The sequence below is a fragment of the Mustela nivalis genome (genome assembly GCF_964662115.1).
Source record: "Mustela nivalis genome assembly, chromosome: 5".
Classification (NCBI taxonomy): domain Eukaryota; kingdom Metazoa; phylum Chordata; class Mammalia; order Carnivora; family Mustelidae; genus Mustela; species Mustela nivalis.
The window spans coordinates 109,658,932-109,678,681 of NC_139024.1; the positions used below are offsets into that span (position 1 = coordinate 109,658,932).

Consider the following 19,750-nt stretch of genomic DNA (forward strand, 5'->3'; position numbering starts at 1 on the left):
ACAAACATAGTGTCATCTGGTTAATGTGGGCCAGTGAGTAACCATAGCAGAAGCTGAACTGAATATACGTTCTTTCTTTATGCCCCAACTGAGTAGCTGAGAACTCCTCAAGAAAAGCTATGCAATGCGGAGGGGACTCATCCTGATAAAACAATATTCTGCATTTCTCACTTCAGTGGTCTTTATACCAGTCTGCCTTAGTGAAAGGCAGCTCCTTCTTTTCCATATTGACTGGTTCTCAATGCGAAGTTCTCTACGGAACACTCATAAATCTATCCAAAAATCCTTTTATAGTCATTCTCCTGTTAAGTAGAAACACAGTATTATAGTTTCAGTGATGTTCTTTAGACTTCAGGTGTCTGTCAGCTACCCTTTCAGAAGGGAAAGAAAGAAAGAAAGAAAGAAAGAAAGAAAGAAAGAAAGAAAGAAAGAAAGAAAGAAAGAAAGAAAGAAAGAAGTAAAGAAAGAAAGAAGGGGAGGGAGGGAAAAAGAAAGGAAGGAAGGAAGAGGGAAGGAGGAAAGAAAGAAGAAAAGAAGAAGAAAAGAGAAGAGAGAGTGTCTTAAAACCAGATTTAGTTGTTTTTAAATATCACTTAAAAATATGAAAATACAGAACTGTACTTACCATAACCTTGAAAAAGGATATGGAGAACATTCAACAGATCATTTTCTGTTGTTGAGTTTCACACAACCTTTTTCAACTGTGTCGTACTCCTGGGTGGTATATTACACCTTCAGGAACTATGAAGTCATTTATTTGTTTAAAGAAATATTCTCACTAATCAGCTTTTAGGGGCGGGACCTGTCTTAGATTTGACGATGAAAAAATTTACATCCACAAGGTCTTACCTCCTCCAGCATGCATTCTTTAGGCTTTTTTTTTTTTTAATGTGTCTTTTCTCAAGTAGTATTAGAATTATACACAAGATATTAAAATAGTCTTTTGTGGGTCAGGTCAGTCATTTTGGAAATGTTCTCAAGAGATTCCCAAAGTCTTTTTGTACAGTTATATAATAACTAGAGTTAAGCTTTGGTAGAGAAAGAAAGACAACATAAGCTTGGCAAAACCCAGGTATTTTTAATGCAATACCTTTATGTCTAAAATTTTGAAAATTGAAGAGAGACTATGAAATGTCCATTGAACAATCTTCCTCCCATCTACATTCAAGAAGTCAATGTACAGTGCACTAGAAGATGTGACAGGGAGAATCAACCTGGAACATCTGAGTCAGAAAATTGGAAATATTGATATAGTTATGATGAAGTCAGTGCCCTTCTTCATGCCCTTAGATGCATCGTCTGCTTGTTTGCTTTACCTCTATAGACAAGAGGATGTATTGTTTTAAAAGGACTATGAAAGGTACGGGAAAGTTAGACATTTCCAGACTTGGAAGTTGTGATGGCATATGAGCACTAAGCATTTGGAAGCTTGAAGAAAAACAGGAGAAAGAAACCATATAATTTCTCTTGTGTGTGTCTTGAGCAGTGTTCTTCAGATTTGATGTGGATAAAAACTATGTAGAGGCAGTAATAATTAAAATGCACATTCCTAGGGATAGCCCCAATCTCAAAATATGTGGTGCCAAGGACTCTACATTTTTGATAAGCACCCCAGTTGATTCTAGAGTAGGTCCAGAAAAAAACCATTGGAAAACACTAAGATAGCAGGAGTGTAGTAAGCATAGTATGTGGATTGAATTTACTCAGAATGGAATAACACCAAAGAAAAATTAGAGAAACTTGGTCTTCACTCATTTTTATTGTGACTTTACTCTTATCTTTTCTGCGATCAGCTTCAGATCTCTGCTCAAATATTGTCTTATGGGTGAAGGCTTCCCAGTATATAATATTGCAACTAATTCACTTCCCATTCTTTCCTCTCATTGTGATTTACTTCTTGTCATAGCACAGATTACCATCCAGCATGTTATATATTTATGTTTTTATTTTGTCTCTCTCCCTGCCCCCTTCACTATAGTTAAATCTATGAAGCAAGAATTTTGTTTTGTTCACTGCTATAACCTCAGTGCTTCAAAGGGTACCTGGAATATAATACGTATTTACTAAGTGATTTTTTTTTGTATGAATGACTAAATGAAATTTATCATAGTGAGAGTAATTTACCATAGGGAGATGTATTTAGGGTATTCTATAGGGAAAAAAAAAACTGACTTGGAAGAGAGTTTTGAAAGAGGAGGAATGCACTTATGAAGTCATTTAGGAATCACTGAGAGCTAGAACTAGAAAGGATGTCCAAATTCCCTCTTCTATTCAAAAGAAAAAAGAAAGAAAAGAAAGGAAAAAAAGAAAAGTTATGCAGATCAAAGGAAAAGAGAACCACCTATAGAAATACATTGACAAAGCCAGTGATATATTGTTAAATAGGTATATTGGTTTGTTGATGTGGAAACAGAAAAGAAGTAAAAGTAAAAAACAGCAAAGACTATTAAAGACACTTGAAAGTTATATATTGAACAACTATGGTAATGAGGAAATTTGGGTCATGGTACATTTTTTAAATGCCTTAAAATCGGGTGAGTAAAAATATTTATTTAACTTGAGTTCGACTATTCTATTTTGAATGGGGTCAAGAAAGTTCTTTGTTGTTTGTTTCTTTGTTTACTTGTTTTAGAAAAAAATGTGTTTTTCAAGAATAAAGTATCCTTTCCAAAAGTTTTCAATACATGCAGTTTTTATATTTTAAGTGTCAATGAGATTGACAGCTATGTAAATGAATTTTTTTAAGCACAATTGTCTCATTTGGTTGAGAACTGATTGCTTCCTTAGTTTAATGCTTTTTGTTTGTTTGTTTGCTTGTTTATTCAACAGACAGAGATCACAAGTAGGCAGAGAGGCAGGCAGAGAGGCAGGCAGAGGGAGAGGAGGAAGGAGGCTCCCTGCTGAGCAGAGAGCCCAATGCTGGGCTTGATCCCAGGACCCTGGGATCATGATCTGGGTTGAAGGCAGAAGCTTAACCCACTGAGGCACCCAGGCACCCCAATGCATTTCTTTAATCAACTTCTATAGGCTAGTCCACGCTCACCCATTATCCTCTTGCTCCTGTCATTACATTTTGTTACTCTCTGTTGGGCTCACCATTTCCTGTTATCAATTTCCTGTAAATTCCTCATAACAGATCTTGTAGCAGAGTACCTTTGAGAAAAATGTTTAGAAATTATAACAAATACTTAACAAGTGGTTTCCCAGCAGAACCTTTTAGACAGTGGTTTTTTGTTTGTTTGTTTGTTTGTTTTTTGTTTTTTATGTTTAGGATTCACTCATCATTGATGTTTGCTTTATGCTTTCCATTGCACATTCTTTTTCTTTAAGCTACTGGTCTATCCAGATACTGAGATTTCTTTAATTTGTTTGTTCTGCTTATTTTTCTAAACTTCAAGTATTTAAATAACTGACCTCAGCTCACAGACCTACGTATTGGTAACTACACAAGAATGAACCCTTACAGATGGTGTCTGTCATGTGTAAGTTCCAGAATGTAGAGTGAAACACAAAATTGAGTGGTGCCTTTTGGAACCCATAATAATTTTCAAGTAGATACTTTTGAAATTTTCACAAGAACAAGAAGAGAGAGAAGCATGAGATAAAATCAAAGAGATGAGGGGTGAAGAAGGTAGAAGATAAAACTAAGGTTTACGATGGTGTGGATTAAGAGTAGAATAAGCATTTTTCACCTTTATACTTTTATCTGAAAATGGAAATCAGTTTCATTAGGGGATTTAAAAAGGAAAGATATCCAAACAATTAAGGTTGTTTTATATTTCTTTTTGAGTATTATTTTTGTTATAAGCTGTTATGAATTCTAAATATGAAATAGTAATCCTATAATCAGTATCCTATATTGGTTTACATAGAAATTTAAGTTTACCTAACTCATACTTTACTAAAAGAAGTAAACTAGATTCAGAAGAATTATTATCTCAGGTTCTTCACCCATAATTAGTTTCTATATTCATGAAAAATATACTCCCATACCGCTTATTGTGATATTTCAAGGATAATTTATTTTCTATAAAGTGTTCTGAGATCTTTTGAACAAATTCCCTGATAAAATGTAGTATAGCTTTATGATGCAACATTGTAGCTATAGTAAAGATTTCTTAGAAAGTCACAGACTGAACGAAAATTTTAACTAAAACCAGATAGGACCTCATGGGACAGGGGAAGAAAGCAATTTAGAAAAAAAAAAGAAAAGGAAAGAATAGAAAAGAAAACAGTTTGAAGCACCTTTCCCTTCTGTGACCCTCCCTAGATCTATACCGCATGTAGAACCACATTAAGACTCACTTACTTGATGAAACTTGATCTAACACAAGCCATGATGTCCCTCATTTCTCCCTGACACAGTATATTATGACAAGTGACACTTATAAAACCATGTCTCTTTGTTGTTATATGAATATTAACATATATAAACATAAACACACATATGTGTGTTCCTCATCAACCTCCTTGAGGCTATAACCTTCTTAGGGAAGGAGCATTTTTATGCCAAGAGCATTGTTTATAGGTATTAGCATTTGACAAGAAGAAAGATACCTTGGATATGCGGTCTTTGAGGGATTTTGGTAATGATGTTAAAATATTGGAATTAGTCAAATGTCCTAATTATAATGAAAAATAAAATTGGGATGGATTTCACAAATTTGAGAATCACTATTTTTAATGTTTATTTCTAGTGAAATTTTTGAACAGATACAGTAAACAGCACTTAGGCAACACTTTACAAAGAGCCTGCCTAGACTTTTAAAGAGGTTGTTTTGCTGGATATACCTTGGTGATTATCTACTAAAACAAGACTGAGGTGTAGGGGTCGCAGCCAGAGAAGGAGCATGTCCACCTATGGAACAGAGCCAAAAGCTGGTTTTATCTGCCTTGACCTAGCCATCATTTTTATTAATGATTTGGTTCAATGAGGGGATAGACACCATGCTTGTTTCTTAATCCTGTACCAATTAAAACGTTTTGAATCAATAGTGAATGTGTGGGATGTCAAAATCAGGATTCAAAAAGTCTCTCCTAGGAGACTTTAATGTATAAGTAGTCAAGGTGAGGAAGAGACTCCCAAAATATCTGATACAGTCATAGCTTGCATTATTAGGAATATGGCATCTTACAGGAAAGAGACAATAACACCACTTTTTTCTGCACAGGTGGGACACATATTGATGGTTTCCCTAAACACACCTCAAAGCTATGTGCTCTAAGAAATGAGTGATGTGGAGAATGAGAGAACTTGAAACAAACAGCGTACGTTTAATAAAGAAGAGGGCTCTTCATGGGTAGAATAGCATCATATAAAGGAAGAATTTTTAGGCTAGTTTCAAAAGGGCAAAATAAGGCCCAATGAATGTGACAGACAGACAAAAAGATAACACTTAGACGATTAGTACTCTTTAAAACAGAAAGATAATGAAAACCTCATGGCGTCATCCTGAGGGCCAGGGGGGCTACTCATACATATACAATTATTGAACTGAATAAATATTTGATACTTTTTTTTAACATATTTTCATTAGACATGATTCGATACAAAATAATCTATTGATTGAGAAGATATTGCAAGCCATGATGTATAAACTTGTGTAACCGCTATGTTAGACACCTAAAACTAATGTAACATTGTGAGCTATTTAAGAAACAACAACAACAACAATAACACTTTGCCGTGGACTAGATGTGGCCACATCTGCATTTTCTCTCAATTGATTTCAAACGAATGAGATGGTCTTTAAACGATAATAATAGCTCTACTGGGACTTGAGCGTTTCTACACTTTAGATTACTCTTATAGGAAGGAAATGATAAAACTTTATGTTTATTTCCAAATTCAAAAGAACATCCCATTTTATGCTTCCTTCTCTATCTTCACTCTATAGGTATGACTATTATAATTAAGAAGACATACAAAGGGGTTATTAAATAGTGGATCTGGTTTAGTTCATACTAATTGTGAAATACATCCCAAAAGGGCAGCCTTGACTTGCTAGGAGGAGGTGGCACATTGGGCCAGAGGAGCTTGCACATCATGTACAAATTTATACTTAAAATCCCTTTAATGACACTTCATTCTTCATACTTTAAGGGAAAGCTAACTCAGAGAATGCTATGAGCTGCATCGATTTTTATTTCACTCATCATCATTATTGAATAAAATGGTTTTTTAAAAAAATGCAGCTATTAATAACCCATTTTTAGAAAAAAAAAGGAGGAAAGAAGAAGAAGCTATCACTATCCAACATGTTTTCTGGAAATGGACAGTTAATATAACCATCTCTTGCCCCTAGGAAGGCAACAACCAGAGACTAATAAGGGTGGCAGTGGTTGTGTTTGTAACGTGTGCGTAATACAGAATGTTTCCCTGTGATTTACACTGTGTAGGTACTTTGGTCTTCAGAAAGGAAATAATCCAACAATTAATATTTTACAGGTTAAAAAAATGAAATCTTTTACAAATTAGGTAATTTGTAAATGATCAAAATATGGACCTTGTGCCAAATGAGAGCTTCACTTTCAATTTTCAAAAGAAAAACTAAATATAGGTTATGACATTTGTAATAAACGTATTGTTTTCATGATTAGAATTTAATGAAATGCATCACTAAGGCTGAGGAAGGACAAATTTTTTATGCAAAATAAATAGAGATGGAGTCTTTAAAGTATCATACTACAAGATAAGAAAGCTGCCATTCTGTTTGCATTTCACATAAAACTTCCATTTTTGTTGTATGTATTCAAGAGACATTTCTTCTTTCTCTGCTTATTTTTAGGGTACTTTGAATCCCTATTGTGTGTTATGGGATGACTCAAAAACGTAAGTGACAGATGTTTTCTTATATTACTCTGGGTTAAATATTCAAAGCACATTAAGTTATTTCAGCTGCCTGCTAGTCAACAGGAATATGATAAGTTAGTGGGATGTGAGTTACACTCAGAAGACATTCTCCTTTGTGCATCTGCAGGACAGGATGATGAATGTAGCTGTGTGTGATGATGCCATCAGATTACGTCCCAAGATAGAATTGTGTTACCTAATATGTAAGGCACATTGCAATGCAAATTCCATGAAGATTTTTTAAAAGCTCTAATATTTTAAAATCATAGAAGCTCAAATGCTGTTTCAACACTTTGCTCTAGTCATTCAGCTTAGCATTGCAGAATAAAATGCAATCTCTATGGTCATTTAGCCAATACATTTCTTGCATGACCTTGAATCTATTATCAGAGTAATGTGATATTTATATGGCTCTTCCAAATTGTTTTGTTATAAAAACATTGAGTGACATTTAATTTTCTTATTCATATATTTTATGAATTCATGAAGACAAAGGAAAACCATTGCAATAAATAAGGATTAATAATTCTTCGATGCATTCCTTTGTACAGGAAATTGCAATATATCTTGTCAAAATCATCTTAGTCTTATTAGTAATTCTATGGGATTTTAAGGATAGTCTCACAGAGCAGAAAACTCCTGATTAAGTGTTAATTAGACCCTTACATTTTAAATACTTAGGTACATTTATTTCCAGATTATACAGCTGTTTTGTTTTGTATTGTTTTGCATGGAGGGGAGATAAATATCAATCAATCCCAAAGGCTAATACTGCCCTGTGGATGCTGTCAGATAGGGTACCATGATGTTGAGTTCGAGGTATTCTAAGATTTTCTCCAGTGTTCTTCACCCTAAATCTAATCTACAGCTGAGGTTTTACTATGCTACTTGCCTCTCACCAGTAGCTGTACTGGAGAGTCTAGAAAAAGGACATAATTAGAATTCTAGGTAAAGAAAATATCTACTGGATGTGATTATTTCTAGGATACTGATATAGTTTACATTACAGTATTTATGTGGTTCCTGAATCAGTAATGTTGGGCATATTATTTGCTGTAGATTCTGATATTCTAGGGATCCTCTTCTTCAAGGAATTTTAGTGCCGTAAGGAGAATCCACATTACCATGATGATGACATGCACTGGATGTCCTCATAGATGTCATTATTTGTTTCTTTTGAAACACAATACAGAAATCCATGGTAGTAAAAGCTTTGCAAGCTTTGCTCTCTACCATTAGCCAGAGAAGACTCGAGTAGTATATTCTGACACACTGTTTAGTATGTTGTATAGTCAAGGGAAGAATGAAATGCTACAAACATCTAATTGAATATTTTCTACTTAGGAAAAATATGCCATCTTAAACTCATGGTTATAGCTACTTGCATATCTTTGTGAATAATAATCAACTTTGATGTAGTTTTATTATCTTTTTAGTGGTTAATGTGCTTCATGTTAATACAAACAGGGGAAGTGTTAGTTTTTCCTAAAGACCCTTGGAACTGTTAAAGGAATACTATGAAGAAAGAGCATTCCTCTATTTTGTGACTCTCTTGGTTTCCTTTCACAGAAGGTCTAAGCTTTTAAGTTTAATGGAGAGAGAGATATTGGTGTTTGAGGTTAGTGCTAATCTTGGGAATCAATCATACTCTTTCTCCAACATCTGCTAAAACATCACTCTTATCCATGACAAAACAAACAAACAAAACCGCAATGTCTTAGCTTTACAAAAATCAACTTTTAAGTTGTCCTTGAAGAAAACTATTCAGTCAGAAGTGTGGTAATCCGCCTTTCAAAGTAGATTATCTGAAGAGATCAGTGTAGTTCATGTTTCCTTGATGTACCTGAAAAGTAATCAAAACTGACAGAACTTCTGTCCCATCACACTTTTTATCAGAGTGTTTTATCATTAAGTTGTTTTTCTGGGTGAGTTTTAAATAATGAAGGTTAAGACAACTTTATTTATTTTTTTCACATTTGTTTTATTTTGATCATGGTCATATATAGACATAATAACTTTACCGATGCAGTGATTTCAACTTTGAGTATAAGTGCTCTAAGTATAGTTAGTCGTGAAGAGATATGGCTACTAATTTTTATACAGAAAAGAGTTTACTTAAACAATGCTCTCAAGACTGCATTAATAAAGTTGAAATGTAATTTTGGTTTATGTTATCAGAATGTCTTACCTTTTTCATTGAGTTACAATTGATATATAACATTATATTGTCTCGGGTGTACAACACAATGATTCGATATTTGTATGTATTGCAAAATGATCCCCACAGTATGTCTGCTTAACATCCATCACCATACACATAGTTATATATCTTTTTCTTGTGATGAGAACTTTTTTTACTCTGTTAGCGACATTCAACTATGCGACACAGTATTAACTATAGTCACCATGCTCTAAATTATATCCCCATGACGTTTACTGTATAATTTTGTGTAACTGAAAGTTTCTACCTTTTGACCTCCTTCGCTCTTTGCTCATTTTGTCCACCTCTTACCCCCCTCCCCTCTGGCAACATCAAATTGCCCTACTTTTAATTTTTAATTAATTTTTATTATAAAATTATTATCTGAGTATCATTTACTTATAAAATTTTAAAAAATAACTGCTAAGGCAAAAGTCCCCATTAATCATCACCAACTGGGGTGTCTACATCCACTCATCTCCCCAAGGTCACTTCTACTTATATTTTGTTATGTGTAATTTCAGGTATCCATGCACGCATTGACATATGTATGCAACCATAAAAATTAATACTATTTTTACATAAATATTATCATACAGTATGTAACATTGGCATCATCAATTTTTAATTTCACAATATAGTGTGGAAATTTTAAAACTGTACTACATATGTTACACTTTCTTGTATGTACTACATTATATAAATCTATCATAATTGATCTAGTATTCCTAATATTGATGGCATTGAGGTGATTTTAAATTTTTTTAATGGAATGTATTGTGCTTCTGTGTACCTCCTTGTACATCCCTTTTTGAGGTTGTCTCTGACCATCCGGTTGAAAGTGTTATTCTCTTATTCTCTGTATATCACCCAATTTTATATTCTTCACAGCATGCATTCCTACTTATTTATTCTTGTTTGCTTATTGTCTGTCTCCTCCACCAGGAAGTAAATGCCATGAGAGAGATACTTTATCTTTCTTATTCATCACTGCACTCTTAATGCCTAAGACATCTGCACACAGTATATATTCAACAAGTACTTCAACCCAATTCTTGTGTTAGTTTTGCCCAAGAATCAATATTTGCATTTTTCTCAGGTACTGTTTCTCTTTAAGAATTATTTCTATTTATGTTTCATCTTATTAGTTCCATAACAATTAGATCTAACATTAGAAGTTTTAAAGGGAGAATGCTTCATCTTGGTATAATACTCAGGTCCATTGTAAATGGTCAATTTTATTTCTAATTATAATTACCCTGATAATCCCAAGCAAGGATATTGGGTACAATAGTCTCAGACAATTTCAAAACATATTTTCATCTTGCTTTGGCTAACTAATTGGCGGGATGCAGAAAATTTTCATTATGAGTGACCCATGCAATTAATTGAAAGTACTTCCTCACCTCAGAAATGCTTTTTTGGTTAGGAGAAGCGTTTCTTTTTAAATGTTTAAATGTTTTCTTTTTAATATAGCTTACAAAGTTATCATTAAGATAATAATTTGCACATTCTTTGGGACACTCTAAAGTTCGATTTTGTGTATTAGATCATTTTCTGGAAAACCCATAAATTATCTATGGTCTTTTAATTAACTTGTGGTCGTTCTCCATGGGTCTGAGTAACACCATCTGATGCTGTCAGGTCTGTGAAGGATCATGTTTGTTTTCAGAAAATGTTTCAGAGTGTCAATCATGTGAATTTCAATTATAATTTTGTAACTATTGCTAAACAGTTTTATCAATCCATTTATGACTTATGTGCCTCCCTTGTGGTCCAAAACAAGAATTTTCAATGGGCTTCCTATTTTTCTACAATTAGAATTGATTTATCAATAGTCACATTTTGATTGAGACTGATACCGCTTGTTTGATCTCAAGTAACTGAATTGCGGTGATTCCTCTCCTTTGCTTCTGTTGCCCTTGTTTCTTCATCGCCGGGACTTTTCCCTCTCTTTAGTCATTTATATTGGTAGTCACCATTTCATATACCTGACAATATGATTCCTAAAAATATAAAACTAACACTCTGGCCTCATGCCGAGGTATCAGCATCATTTTCTTTGCTTTTTGGGCGACTGACATATTCATGCCATTATGGAGAAATGATGTCATAACTTCAGGGACATACACTTAAAAAAAAGCTCTGTTAGCTTTTAGGAGTTCACCACAATTACTCAAAGCATTACTGTCACTGGGTAACCAACCTTTCCTGTCCATGTGATAACCAAAGGATAAAACTCCTTCATAAGGCCCTATTCACACTGTCAGACTCAGCAAATTGATATGGACAAAACTCAATATCCTTACAATTATTAGAAAGGAGCAAAAAGAACAAGGGAGAGATCTTGTTGGGGACTTAATTTATACAAGAGTTAAAAAAGAAAGTAGGCAAAGAACATCTATGCAAAACAATAATATGATGGTCCTACTGTTTGTGTTTTTTTTTTTTATTTATTTAATTTTTAAAGTTTATTTTCAGTGTAATAGTATTCATTGTTTTTTCCCCACACCCAGTGCTCCATGCAATCCGTGCCCTCTCCAATACCCACCACCTGGTTCCCCCAACCTCCCACCCCCTACCCCTTCAAAACCCTCAGATTGTTTTTCAGAGTCCACAGTCTCTCATGGTTCACCTCCCCTTCCAATTTCCCTCAACTCCCTTCTCCTCTCTAACTCCCCTTGTCCCCCATGCTATTTGTTATGCTCCTCAAATAAGTGAAACCATATGATAATTGACTCTCTCTGCTTGACTTATTTCACTCAGCATAATCTCTTCCAGTCCCGTCCATGTTGCTACAAAAGTTGGGTATTCATCCTTTCTGATGGAGGCATAATACTCCATAGTGTATATGGACCACATCTTCCTTATCCATTCGTTGGTTGAAGGGCATCTTGGTTCTTTCCACAGTTTGGCAACCGTGGCCATTGCTGCTATAAACATTGGAGTACAGATGGCCCTTCTTTTCACTACATCTGTCCTATTGTTTTAGATGATATACAGAATCATCCTTTACAGACCTGCAATTACCTAACTGAAATCTTTTCTTGATTAGCAATGAAAAAAATGAAGTCTGTGTTCAGAATATTCAGCATACATCTAGCCATGATTCCAGTAGAACACTATTTCTGGAATTTCTTAGTGAGTTAAGTAACCAGACATAGGATTTTAAAACTATTTAACTTCAAAAAGTGTTATTACTTTTATTGCATAGATTGCTCTGTTCAAAATACTTTAAGGGGGGTGACTGGGTGATTCAGTCAGTTACATGTTGGACTCTTGATCTAGGCTGAGGTCATGATCTCAGGGTCATGAGATCTAGCCTGGTGTGGGGCTCCTCACTCAGTGGAATCTGCTTGAGAGCCTCTCCCTCTGCCCTTCTCCGAACATGTGCATGTACACACACTCTATCTCTCAAATAAATAAAATAAATCTTTAAAATATGTTAAACTCTAATTGAGTACATCATGGTAGTCAGTACTTTGGGAATAAATTACATGATTATATTACGTATAGGCTGTTCAGTCTTCCAAATTAACCTTCTTATATGCAATTTCCAATATGCCCAGTGTATGTCCTCAGTAGCAACATGGTCATTTTTACTGGACAGTCTAAGGTCATGTTTGCCCTTCTGTAGTGAGAGTGGTAAGAAATAAAAAACTATTTCTGACCTGCATTTATTATAATTTTGTCTTAATTGGCATAGTCTGAGCCCATATGGCTCCAACTGCAGAACCAATTAAGATGTCAGGGTTCCGTGGGATTTCCCACTATCCGTTCAGTGATCAATTCTTAGATAATATAAAACTATGTTAATACGTTATATTTCCGTTCATTATATTCACACTGACAGAAACAAGAATATTAAACTTTTATGTTATCAAAATACAAGTCATTGTAAATTAAAATTGGCCAATTTCCAATAATTTAGATATTGTATCATGGATCAAAAATAATCACACACAAATTCGTAACAGTTATTTGTTTTCAGATATATCACTGATAAAATGTTGCTTTTGTTTGCAAGATAACTGTGCTTTTGAAAAAGTACTAAAATTAATAGAAAAATCATAATACTTTGAGAAAGTAGCAAGACAATTAAAAATTCATTGATAGGAAACTAAATGGAACTTTCTTTATTTTTCTGTCTTACACTGTACATTACTTTTTGAAGTTTTCTGGTATCCACAGTTGAACATTGCCTCATAAGCCCTTTATAATTCAAAATGACTTTGCTTTAGCTTTCTTCAGAAAAATATTTCTTTTTCCTCCCATGAAAATGTTTTAAATCTTCTTGGGGGAACTGGATAGCTCTTTTGGTTAGTGTCTGACTCTTGTTTTGGATTCAGGTTAGGATCTCATGGTCCTGGGATCAAGCCCTATGTCGGGCTCCATGTTCAGCTGGGAGTCTGCTTGGGATTCTCTCTGTCCCTCTCCCTCTGTCTGCCCATCACCCCCCCCCCGCCCTTGCGTAATTTGTCTCTCTTTCTGTATTTCTTTCTCTCAAATAAATAAATCCTAAAAAAATAATAAAATAAAATGTTTTAAATTTTCTTCAGAATGTTTTGAATTTCATAATAGGTCTTATGGTATTGAATTAAGTTTCCTGAGGTATTTTTTGCTTTTGTTAGTATATAAGTAGTCCCTTTTTAACTGATATAGTCTAGGTATGTACCTCTAATATTATTACCAACTCAGTATGTCCAATAGTGTGAGCAATAAAGTTCAAGAAACATTGCATTATGCCTTCAACAATGTATTGGGAGGAAAATGGAACCACATGTTTTTTATTGTAATCCATGCCTTGATCCTCTAAAGTAAGGGTTAGGAAACTGTAGCCTACAGACTGTGGAACAAATGCAGACTGATATCTGTTTTTGTAAATAAAGTTTTATTGGAAAACAGTAACATCTATCTGTTTACGTACTGTTTGTGACTGCTTTTGTCCTACAACTATGGTGTTGAGTCATTGCAACAGAAACCATATGGCCCACAAATTTTTCAATATTTGCTATCTGGTTCTCAGTGGAAGAAGATTGTTAACACCTATCCAAAACATTGTTTTCCAGCATTTTCTATGTCCTGGTATACATAGAAAATAATTTTAAAGCACATTGGGGTAAATGAATAAAAATGTTTGAAGCAGAAACAAGGTAGGTTGTCCCAAGGGTAGAGAGGATCAATATCTCCATTAGTTATGAAAAATTCTCAATCATTATTTTTCCAAATATAGACTCACCTATAATTTGTCTCATATTCATCCGGAACTCTAAAGAACATTGTTTTGTATTCTTCTGGTATCACAAACCCTCTTTCAGATCTTCTGCTTTTTTTCCCCTCTTAGTTACAAAATTATTTTTTAACCTTCAGTTCAGTATTTCTCTCTTTATTTTTTCTAACCTGTTATTTAATTATTTGTAAAGTTTTGATTTTAAGTTGTCAATTTTCATCTCTAGAGTTTCTTTTATATAGTTTTTAAATCTATTAGATCACTTCTTGGAGTTTCCTAATTTTTGCAGGCATTTTCTTTTTTCTTTTTCTTTTTTTTTTAAAGATTTTATTTTTTTGTCAGAGAGAGAGAGAGAGGGAGAGCGAGCGAGCACAGGCAGACAGAATGGCTGGCAGAGGCAGAGGGAGAAGCAGGCTCCCTGCCGAGCAAGGAGCCCGATGTGGGACTTGATCCCAGGATGCTGGGATCATGACCTGAGCTGAAGGCAGCTGCTTAACCAACTGAGCCACCCAGGCGTCCCTGCAGGCATTTTCAAGCTTATGTTTTATTTATTTCAACTTAGTAAGCACAATTGTTTTATAATTTGTGGCCGATAATTCCTATATTTGAAATTTTTACAAGTCTGTTTTTGCTCCTTTTGTTTCTCTTAATTCTCACTTATAGTACCTTGTATCCTAGTTTACTAAGTTAGGTCATGCTTATTTTCCTTAATGTATTATTTGTGAGGAATCTTTGATGCCTGATATGAAGGTATGTTCTTCCAAAGATAATTTGTTATTTGCTCTTCTGACCACTCGGTGATATTACCACCCCCACATCCCTTAAAATAAATTCAGTCTAGAGGTGACCTGGATTGACGATGTATTTCAGCAATTCTACCAGTATTCAAATGCGAGGACTAACCTGAAAAAAAAATAACTTATTGCTAAAAACAGGAAATCTAAATCAGTATCTTCTCACAACTGTAATTCCTGAACAGCTCACAATACCTATAGCATATCTCTTGAGAAGCACTGCCATACCATATTTTATGTCTATAACTTTGATAACCCTTATGTTTTCAGCCTTATGTTTTAGTAATTTGATATTCCTTTCTAGATTTAAATACCTTGGTAACTGAGAGTGTGTCACATTTATCTTTGTAAATTCTGCTGTGCTTGCCAATAAGATTTGCAAATAGATCTCTGTAAATTCATTAATTCAATCATTCTCAAGAATTCATTAATTCTTAAGAACCTGTTGTTTTTCTATTCAAGATACCTGGCACATATAGTAGTGAACAGACAAAAATACCTGACTTACGGAGCATACATGGAGGAGGAATGCAGGGAGAGTCATAAGAACATAAACATCAAAGATAAATAAATTATATAGGGTGTTGAAAGGTAAAAGTTTCATGGGAAGGCAGTTGATCAAGATAGAAAATAGGGAATGCCATTTAATTCAACTGATTTATTTGTACTCCTTTGATTGACTTATCCCAGGTGCCATCATTCATTTATTCAACATTTACTTATCAGGTGCCCAAAATGTGCATGGTGTCACTTCAGTATCCATTTCTGTTTTTTTTTTTTTTTTCATGTTTGATCAAGTTCTTTCCTATGCTACCTACATTTGGTAATAGAGTTCTCTTCCCATTCCAGTTAGCTTTCCTTAAGTGTTTGGCAATCCATATTCATCTATATTCTGTCTAATATCTAAAATGGCTATCAGACACATGAAAAAATGTTCATCATCACTAGCCCTCAGGGAGATTCAAATTAAAACCACATTGAGATATCACCTTACACCAGTTAGAATGGCCAAAATTAACAAAACAGGAAACAACATGTGTTGGAGAGGATGTGGAGAAAGGGGAACCCTCTTACACTGTTGGTGGGAATGCAACTTGGTGCAGCCTCTTTGGAGAACAGTGTGGAGATTCCTCAAGAAATTAAAAATAGAACTTCCCTATGACCCTGCAATTGCACTCCTGGGTATTTACCCCAAGGATACAGATGTAGTGAAAAGAAGGGCCATCTGTACCTCAATGTTTATAGCAGCAATGGCCACGGTCGCCAAACTATGGAAAGAACCAAGATGCCCTTCAACGGACGAATGGATAAGGAAGATGTGGTCCATATACACTATGGAGTATTATGCCTCCATCAGAAAGGATGAGTACCCAACTTTTGTAGCAACATGGACGGGACTGGGAGAGATTATGCTGAATGAAAAAAGTCAAGCAGAGAGAGTCAATTATCATATGGTTTCACTTATTTGTGGAGCATAACAAATACCATGGAGGGCAAGGGGAGTTAGAGAGGAGAAGGAAGTTGGGGTAAATTGGAAGGGGAGGTGAATCATGAGAGACTATGGACTCTGAAAAACAATCTGAAGGGTTTGAAGTGGCGGGGGGGTGGGAGGTTGGGGTACCAGGTGGTGGGTATTAGAGAGGGCATGGATTGCATGGAGCACTGGATGTGGTGAAAAAATAATGAATACTGTTTTTCTGAAAATAAATAAATTAATTTAAAAAAATAAAAAAATAAAATGAAATGTCTGTTCCTCTGGCCCCACAGTAGTCATTATCCCACCTATCCAATTAGATTGTATAATGCCTAGAGAAATGTTAGACACGAACTATGAAAGTTAAATATTTTCTGAAACTGAAACAACTAAAAATTCTAACCTAAAGATATTCATACTATATAAAAGGAAAATGTTTTTTAAATAAAAAAACATGTTTATTAAAAAAATGAAGAGGCAGTCTGTTCTTTAACATTAATTTTCTACATGCTCTTAGAATTCAGAAATTAAAATTCATTCACCTTATTCGTAGATATTTCTAAATCCAAAATTTTACCAATGATATTTAGGTTTATAATTTTCTAGAGATAATTACTTACCAGATAAATAATAATCTGGAAAGTCCACAGATTTTGGAGGAATAATATGGTACAATATTCTTCTTTATATTTCAATGAAAATACTGTAAGAAGTAAGAGCTTTCAATTTGTCATCAGGGTTGTCTGCTTATGTGAGGATATGAAACTGAAAATTAGCTTCAACTTTTTAATCAGTAAGACAGAAAAAATGTGATAATAAAAGTAACTCCAATGTATCTAATCACTCTAAGATCTAGATTTCTTAAATTCAAAATGGTCATAATATTACCTATTACACGTGATGGTCATGAAGATCAACAGAAGAACAGCTCCAATAAACTTGGCAGTGACTAAAACATGGCAGATGTTTTTAAAAACATCAGTTAGGGGGGCCTGGTGGCTCTGTCAGTTAAGCAACCGACCCTTGATTTTGGCTCAGGTTATGATCTCAGGGTGGTGAGATGGAGCCCCAAACTGGGCTCCATGCTCAGCAGGGAGTCTGCTAGAGATTCTCCCTCTCTCCTTCTCCTCTGCCCTTCCCCGCCAATAAATAAATCTTTAAAAAAATAAAAAACACCAATCAATGCTGTGGAGCATGGTTGGTTGATTAGTGGGAGATTTTTTTTTTTTTTTTTTTTTTTTTTTTTTAGGATTTATTTGAGCAAGTGTGTGCACGTGCATGCTCATGTGTGAGCTGGGGTAGGGACAAAGGGAGAGCATGAGAGAGAATCCTCAAGCGAACTTCTGGCTGACCAGAGAGCCAAACATGGTGCTGAATCCTAGGCCCCCAAGATCGTGACTTAAGCCAAAATCAAAAGCCAGACTCTTAACCAACTGAGCCACACAAGCACCCCTAGTAGTGGGAAATTCTAACAGGGAAAGATGGCTATTCATATTCTCTTACCTGAATAATGGCCTCATGTATCTGGAAAAATAATTTCTTTTGTATCAAAAGGAGATTTTTAATACATATAAATAATAATTCTTCGTGGCAGTAAAGTATCATCACAGATTAGTTAGCAACGATTTTTTCCATTTAAACTCATTAAACAGTGGTTCTTCGTATAGTCAGTGGTATCTTAAGATTTATTGATGTTCCAGTAGTATTATCCTGAATATCTGACAGTCTTTTAACTTATTCTTATTGAAAATTTGGTGGAAAAGTAATTTTTTAAAGTGTCAAGTACCTTGAGTATGAAAAGGATAAAAAAGGCCAAAAGCTGCTGACCAAGTGTCTCCTAAGTGCCATAGGAAGCCCTCATTGGGATTTATGCATGATAGAAACCTTGCCCCATGTCGCCCCCTTTTTCCTCCTCATCCTCATAAAGGCATTGAGGTTAGCTTTCACAGTATTTACTTAAACTAAATGGTTTTAAAATAAATAAAAGCAAAACTGGGAATTCATCCAACATAATTTATACTGTTCTTAGGGGCCTTGGGATGATTCCAAGAGATCTTTTTGATGAGATTTTTAAAATTATGTTGTTAAAATATTAATGGGTATAAGTATTAATAGGAGCAACCTGGAACGGGCTGGTGAGGATAGGCCCTTGCTGAACCTTTCTTAATTTCCTAATGTCTGTGGTTCTATTTCAGAAAAGATCCAGGTTTGAATTACTGAGGATATGTATTAGATAATTTTAGAACTATAATTTTTCAATTCTTTCAGTGACTCAGGTTAAAAACTCCCCCTACTTATGTATACCATAAACAACAATCTGGAAGTTTTCCTTAATATTTATTTTTCTATTTCCTCCTCTTTTTTTAATGCCTCAAAAATGCTCACTTGTACCATAGTTAATAACTATACATAGCTTTGGTGTTAGAGATATTCAACCATTAAGGAAAAGTAGTAAATGTTGTCTTTCCTTAAGCACGGTTAACCAAGCAATTCACTAGGCATTTGTAAATATCTCTTAAACCCTACTAATATTCCCTTGCAAATTATTTAAAATATAGATTTGAATGAGCATTAGTAAGCTTGAGGTCAATGGGAAGAAAATTACTTCAAGTTTAGTAATAAAGATGTAAGTTATAGATTTAACTATAGAGTCCACTGAGGAAAAGCAATGGAATAAAAATGGTTGTAGGATTAGAAATGATTCTGACTTAAAAAATTAAGCCTACTCTTTAATAGTTTTATTTGCTTGATATAATGGACATAGGTAAGTATACTTGGGAGGTATAAATCAACTAATAACTATAACCACTATATCTTACAAATTATATTTAGAGTCAAATTGAGTTCTCATTGCAGATGACATTATTTTGTGAAGATTGAAAACAATAGAAGTCATTTTAAAATATGTATAAATATTGTCTATAAAAAAGAAGTAAAGTTGGAAATCTGCACTAAAATAGATTAATATCTTCAATATAAAACTAAAACACTATATTTGCCAATACCTAAGTTACAAAAGATTGTCTGGCTGTTCTTTCTACTTCCTACCAGCAGCTCTTTTAGTGTGTACTGGTATTATGTGACTTCTTTTTAATGCTATTTGTAGAACTGGGTTTTGGCAAGAATTGGTCAAGTTTCATTGCCCTGAATTTTCACCAGCATTAGTAGCTGATGGAAAGAAGGAGGAAGGAAGTGAGAG

At 34.4% G+C, this 19,750-nt stretch overlaps 1 protein-coding gene across 4 annotated transcripts in view; it reads left to right on the forward strand.

Annotated features, from left to right (window-relative positions):
* Positions 1 to 19,750, forward strand: part of ADGRB3 (adhesion G protein-coupled receptor B3) — a 730,754-nt gene that overhangs the window by 425,209 nt on the left and 285,795 nt on the right. For all 4 annotated transcript variants that reach the window (XM_082731305.1, XM_082731302.1, XM_082731304.1 and 1 more), the window contains one exon: positions 6,789 to 6,832. In XM_082731305.1, the coding sequence (XP_082587431.1) occupies positions 6,789 to 6,832 (44 nt within the window). The remainder of the gene's footprint in view (positions 1 to 6,788; positions 6,833 to 19,750) is intronic.